Genomic DNA, 6,725 nt, shown 5'->3' on the forward strand with positions numbered 1-6,725 from the left:
TGAATCGGGAACATTCAATGTAGACAAAAACATATTAAAAAATAAAGTTTTGTTTTTAATTGACCGATACATATAAAGACACAGTCTGGGAACGAATGAAAATATTTATTACAACATACTGAAAATACAGTAATGTTTTCCCCTCGACTTGTATAGATTCAGTTAACAAATCTTACAGTAAAGTAAAATTTAAGTGCAAATTGTTCGCTAGCAATAATGTATTGTATATACAAAACAATTTAACAAAATCCTTTGTTCTTCTACAGCAAACAGTAGCCACATTGGTGTTAAAAAAGCAGTAGTTTCTCTATTCCCTTTTAACTACGGTACAGTAATGGTACAAGAAGTACAGCAGGCAGTACATGACAAAAACGATATGAAATGTGAAATATGTAATGTCTTAAAAATACTTTCACCTTGAGGAAAAAGGTGAGCAAAAAGCATGAAAAAAATTGATGGCACTTTAAGACCAGCTTTGTCAAAAGAAACACCCACAGCTGCATAGTGATTGATCAGTGTGTGTTGTGTGGGGAACTGTTGTGTGTGGCACACACTCTGCTCATGTGACAGGAGTGGCAGAGGAGATGAGAGTCCAGGGGGAAGCACTGTGAGCCGGGCTTATCTGAGAGCTGCTTACCACACTCCTGAGGGGAGGGAAAAGGAACAAACAAAAAAAAAAGACCTCAGATAAGGACAGGAATGTATGCAGGGGAAGTGAGGTCGGTAATTAAACCACTTCCAACGGAGGTCCGATCACAAATTTGGATAAGAATCTGCCAAAATACATGGTTGGGTATGACTCACCTCGCAATGGTAGCACTCGAAATGATAGTCCTTGTTCATGGACACGACTCTGAGGATCTCCTCAGTGTCCTGAGACAAAAAACAGAGGAGGATACAGAGGTCAGTAGTCTGAATGGTATACACCAATAACCTGTTGTGAATCAGAAGCACCTTCAGTTTCCAAGTTATTTAAATCCCCATTAATACCTTAAATGTTATATAATTTTATATTTAAGAAAAACAAAATGACCTTCTTCTGAATTGACTGAAACAACAGCTTTCATACATTTTGAGAACATATTTTGTATCATGTAAAGAAAATTATGAAAAACAAAAATGTGGTTGCTAATCCTCCGAAAACACCTAACAATTAAAAGTTGCACAGGAAGACGGTCTTCATTTATTTATTTTTTTCCACATGGTAAAAACACATCAACTGCACCTTTCAGTTTATTTTACTGATAAGTTGTCTGATTTGTGGCTTAAAGCAGATTGAATGTTTTGCTCTGTAAAACCTTTTTTATTTCAACATCATTTTGGGTTTAAGTTTGTGATTAAGAAAACGTGCATGCTCAAGGTATTCAACTCACCTCAGTAGGCAAGATGGGTTGTAAACAGGCAGCACATTTTGGGGCAAAGGTCCTGTTCAGAATGAGAAGAAAAATGAAATGGAAAAAAAAAAAAACAGGTGATTTCTCCCAAACATCAGATTTGCAAAAACGAACTTTTAGAAATATCTGATACAATAAACCTAAAAAAACCCAACAACATAGAAATCTTATGTGCTTTTGATGACAGAGTCCAGAGTGGTCTGCTTAGTAAGGAATGTGACAGTGGACAACTTTGTGCTTCAATTCTGCCAAATAAGCCTCCAAAGAAACTCACTTGTTGTAGTCTGCAACGCAGTATATGTTGCTGTGTTGGTCCACGGTGAAAGGCACGCCATCCAGAGCCTTGGAGCACACCACGCAACGGAAGCAGCCAGGATGGTACGAATTCCCCAGAGCCTGCAGGATCTGATAACAGAGCAGTAATTATCCACGTGAACAAGGCTTTTAGGAACCGTAAAAGTGCCTTTTCTGCATTTACTGTAATTCAAAAACATTTTGAAGTCGGTACACCACATGAAAATGATTTTATAATCATTATTACGACATTTGTGATGCTTCCATCACCACCTAGCAAGTCGAATACAGCCAGAATGCACTTTTAAGTAATTTTTTTTATTATGACTAGGTCCTTATGACTACAAGGCCAATTTTTACTTTATTTTTATCTTTTAAAGTTACTGCCAACACATAAAGGAAATGTTTGCGGCGTACAGCTGGCAGTGGCTGATAACATTGTGAGGTGGAACTCCCTAGAAAACTGTAAAGCTGAGGCGGCTTCACAATCAGCTGATAAATCTGTTTACTCAACAACATATGAGACCAGAAACATTATTTTAACATTGCAATTTAATACTTTTACTATCTTTTAAAGATCGGATGTTGTTTTTTTTCTTCTTCTTTCTTATAAAATTCCAACAAGGAAGGACGATAAACATCTGTAGTCTAAAAAAAACTTTGTTGATGGTAAGCCATTCATGCAGAAACTAATTCCCGTAGATCAGAGACAGCCTCTTACAAGTTATGTGCTTCATATATGGTAAAAAGTTTTAAAATAATCAGTACAAAGCCTTGTCTATTTATCAAAAACTCAAGGAAAAACATTCCAGTGGAAATCTGTCGTGGGAAACCAAAGAGAATCCAAGAGAAAGACGTCACAGCATTTCTCCATCCCCTGGAGGGTTGTTCAAGGGGAATTATGGGAAACTGTGGATGTAAATGACTAAAAATCACCCGAGACTCAAGATTAGGCCTTGAATGTTGGGTATTTCTCTTAAATATAATGCTATGATTGTTAGTGCACTTGCTCGCTTGTGCGCACACACACACACACACACACACACACACCCACACAGCACTTACCTGTTCGAGAATAAGGTGACCACACACATTACACTTCTCTGCAGCTGCCTGGAATCCTGAAAACTGTAATTAAAAACAAGAGATTATCAAGAGCACAAACAATACTCTGACTGTGAACATGTCTGAGTGTGTGTGAGAGAGACAGACAGACAGACAGATGACAAAACATTTCTTGACCTCAACTCTTACCATGTAATCCTCTTTACAGTACACAGAGCCATTGACATTGTAAAAGTCCTTGTTTCTCAGGGTGCGTCCTGCGAGACGACAAAAGCAGCAGACAACCAACGCTTTGATAGTAAGAGATTGCAATTTGGAAAAGGTGTGGCATCGGGGGAACATTTTTCCCCGAAACACTTCACATCATCATTGTTTTGTTGGGGGTGTAGGCTGACGTACTCACCACAGGACACGCAGGTGAAGCAGCGAGTGTGATAGAGGCTGTCCAGAGCCTGGCAGGCATTGTCTGCCCCGTACACCCCTTTCCCACACTTAACACAGGTCCCTGTCGGCACGGCGGGGAGAAGACAATGGACACAAACATGCATTTAGAGAAGAGTAATCGCTCCGTGGCTCTTCCAGCACTTTGTTTACGACGCATTCCAGGAGGATGTGTCTGAAATCCAACTCCACGCAAAGTGTCAACACTTGTAAATCCTCTCATTCGCACCACCTAGGGGATTTTCACACAGTTAAAACCCGGCTACCCATGCCAGCCTGTTAACTCATCCACTCAGGTCTCTCTGTTATTAAAAGGGAAACTCCACCGGATCTGACTTTCTGGCAGCTCCTGCAGAAAATAAAAGACTCTTTCAGGAATTTGGAGCTTAGACCCCTTATTTAAAGCAATTTAAAAAATTCAAAATGATAGGACCTTTTTTTCCATAAGTAGGAAGTTATAACTACACGAAAGTGTCAACTATTTCAGTTTAGTACAAATTATCTTCTCCTGCTACCTTAAAAGCATTATCTATCCAATGACATATTTTTCTAATCAGTAAAGCAATGTTTCAGCTGTCACTACAGCCATTCTTACGTTTGTTTTCGGGGCCAGGAAGGTAAATAATCAACTTTTCTAGGTCAAAATTACCTTAAGTTGTGCTGTGTAGCTGTAAAAATTCTTTTTGAGGAAAACCATCTGCAAGAAGTCAAGTCTAGTTGTCTCATGTCAACAAATCTAAGGGGCAGAACGCTAAATATAAAGTAGGGAAGTGGTAGCAGTGGCCTAAGTGTCATTCTTTTTGTGATTTATTTTAAGGATGGTATTGAGTTTTTTCCTCTCTAATGTGGTTAAGGGAGTGCCACGAAAGTCAAGAATTCCTCCACTCTGCCGCTACAAGCTCGGTTAGTCTCTCTTATATTTTCGGGCAAACACAAATCCGAGCCAAAACCGAAAAAGTAAGGGCAGGCTCAAACCAAAAATATAACATCCAAAGTGGCTACGTACCAATTAAGCTGGAGCAGAGAGGGCTAAAGTAGCAAGGACAAAACATTTTTAAGAATAAAGCTCAAGGAAATGAACACATGAAAATGTTAAAACCTTACACCATACATCCGTCTTCTGTTTTCCAACCCATCAGAAGACTTTGTTCCTTCCCCGAAAGGGGAAAATAATCTTCAGTCTAAGTCAGTGGTTTATATGTAATATCATATAATAGTTTAAAGCCCCCCCCCCCCCCCTCACACATACACACACAATTTTTCTCAGCGTCACACCAGGTGTGCATGCGTGCCGGCTGATCTCGGAGCGTCCGTCTTCATGCCTCAGAGCTTCTGATTTCCTCCTAATGGCTGAGAGGAGTAGCGTATTGTATGTCCCCTCCGGGCATACATACCTGAGCAGCAAAACAGGCTACAGCACACCACCCCAGCACACGCCAAGGCAGAATTACACACATACATGACTCACACACACATTCACACTGCATTACTGTGGCCTGAAGTCACTCGTGGGGGGGGGGACACGCCCTGTCACGATCACATAGGAACAGTATTCACATAAACACACATTTGTCTGCACACTAACCCACACAAAGCATAAGCCCTAATCTGTTGTGACTCAGTAAAGGCCAGAACTGTGTTTATATGGAACCATGTAATCTTTGTCTGAATGTTACAGCAGAATTTTGCAGTTTAATGAGCGTGTGGATCCGCCGTATTAGCCCTCTCTGTGCACCTCACTGTGGCAAATTGGCAACATCTGCTTGAAAGCCAATCGGACTCTGACTGAGGTTCTGGATACAGACGTGAGCCTCAGTGAGTGTCGATGTACCTGCTCCGGTGTTGGTTTTGACTTTTTAGTCTACGCTGCATCTTACACTGTGCCCACACTTCTGCTTTTCTGTCTTCTCCTCAGTCAGACATGTCTACTTGTCCGGATCAGTTTCAGAAGCCTAAGCATTTCTTTCTCTCTTTATGCTTCGCCTGTTATGACCCTGCATGTCTCTGCAGGTTCCATGCACCATCCATCTATCCATACACTCTTTCAACTATTAATCTGTCCATCTATCCATACAACCCTTTCATTTGGCGAGAAACCGGTGATCTGACACCAGGCAGTTAGGATGACAATAATAACACAGTGAAGGCAGATGCGGCGTGATCCAGCACCCCCTCATGAATATGTGAGACGGTGTGTGTGAACAGGGATATCACTGGCTAACACTCGGGATCTGATTTTACAATTTGCATCGTATAAACCTCTGTTAAACTTCTTTTCTGTGTTAATGTGCAGCCTGAATCCTACAGAGTCATCAGGTCAAAAACGAACAGACTTAAAAACAGTTTTTTCCCCCAAAGCCATAATCGCCCTGAACAACATGTGAATGTCTTTGTTACTGTTTTTTACCGTGCAATACTTATCCCGAACTAGGGCTGTTCGATTAATCGATTTTAAATCGTAATCGCGATTATGTAATTAGAACGATGTTAAAACGTGAAAATCGTAAAATCGATTTTTTCACAGATGCGGTAGACCGGCTCGTGTTCCTTGCAAAAAACTTGCAAATGTGAACAGCAAATGTAATGACTGACATTACACACCTCTACCTCCTTCATGGGTTGCATTATTATTTAGCATGCAAAGACCCAGTTTAGTTTAATTAGAAAATGTCTTGTTTTATTTAATTGGAAATATAACTTACTGTATGTTTGCAAGTGCTGATTTGCTGATTTTTTTTTTCAGAGATAAAACTTTATATTTTATTATATTTTTTAAAACTTTTTTTCAACTTATTTTACAGAGTTTTGCACTTTATTCATTCATTTTTGGTTTAATAAGAGCAAAGTTTGCACTTAAAGCCCAATGGGGCAAATGTTCAATAAAAAGACAGCATATTTGAAATCATTTCTTTGCCTTTTGTCAATTCACAAAATAATCGTAATCGAAAATCGGATTTTGAGAGAAAAAAATCGAGATTTTATTTTTGGGCAAAATCGAACAGCCCTATCCCGAACTATCTGTGCAATATCCCACTACATGTGTATATACTATTATCTGTAAAAAGAATCTCAGGTCTTCACTCTTCAAATGCACCTTAACCTTTTTTATATTTTTTATATTATTTATATTTCTTATTGTTTGCACTATTATTCTTATTTGTCTTGCACTGGAGAGGTGATGCTGCTTTCAATCTCACTGTACCCAGGTAGGCTGACAATAAAGTATTCTATTCTATTCTATTCTATTCTGAAAACAAAGGCTAAAAGAGAATCTCACCAAAGAACTCCGTCCGGTTTTCAATGGCCTCTCTCCCAGTTGCCGGGTCCTCTTGGGCTTTGACCAGACTGCCAGATGGGGGGGGTCCCGACGCTGTTGTGACAGGTTTAGGAAGAGAGGTCAGTGCCAAGAACGACTGATCCTTCAGCCTCACCTCCAGTATTCTCCCACCTTCTAGTGCAGCATCCCTCAGCAGAAGTCGAGCCAGCTCCTCCTGGTACCGCGTGCCGGGCAGGTCGGAGTACCGGGCCCTT

At 40.1% G+C, this 6,725-nt stretch overlaps 1 protein-coding gene across 2 annotated transcripts in view; it reads right to left on the reverse strand.

The window, feature by feature from the left end:
* Positions 1-52: 52 nt before the first annotated feature.
* ajuba (ajuba LIM protein) overlaps positions 53-6,725 on the reverse strand; it is an 8,961-nt gene continuing 2,288 nt past the window's right edge. The window contains exons 1-9 of one of the 2 annotated variants that reach the window (XM_061709670.1): positions 6,643-6,725; positions 6,472-6,564; positions 3,157-3,258; positions 2,943-3,010; positions 2,754-2,816; positions 1,669-1,799; positions 1,374-1,425; positions 805-873; positions 53-644 (exon numbers count right to left, since the gene is read on the reverse strand). The exon at positions 6,643-6,725 is cut by the window's right edge and continues 2,288 nt beyond it. In XM_061709670.1, coding sequence (XP_061565654.1) covers positions 513-644; positions 805-873; positions 1,374-1,425; positions 1,669-1,799; positions 2,754-2,816; positions 2,943-3,010; positions 3,157-3,258; positions 6,472-6,564; positions 6,643-6,725 — 793 coding nt within the window. In that variant the 3' untranslated portion in view covers positions 53-512. Of the gene's footprint in view, positions 645-804; positions 874-1,373; positions 1,426-1,668; positions 1,800-2,753; positions 2,817-2,942; positions 3,011-3,156; positions 3,259-6,471 lie in introns of both variants that reach the window. The other variant, XM_061709669.1, reaches the window with a different exon arrangement.

This window comes from Cololabis saira, chromosome 20 (genome assembly GCF_033807715.1).
Source record: "Cololabis saira isolate AMF1-May2022 chromosome 20, fColSai1.1, whole genome shotgun sequence".
Classification (NCBI taxonomy): domain Eukaryota; kingdom Metazoa; phylum Chordata; class Actinopteri; order Beloniformes; family Belonidae; genus Cololabis; species Cololabis saira.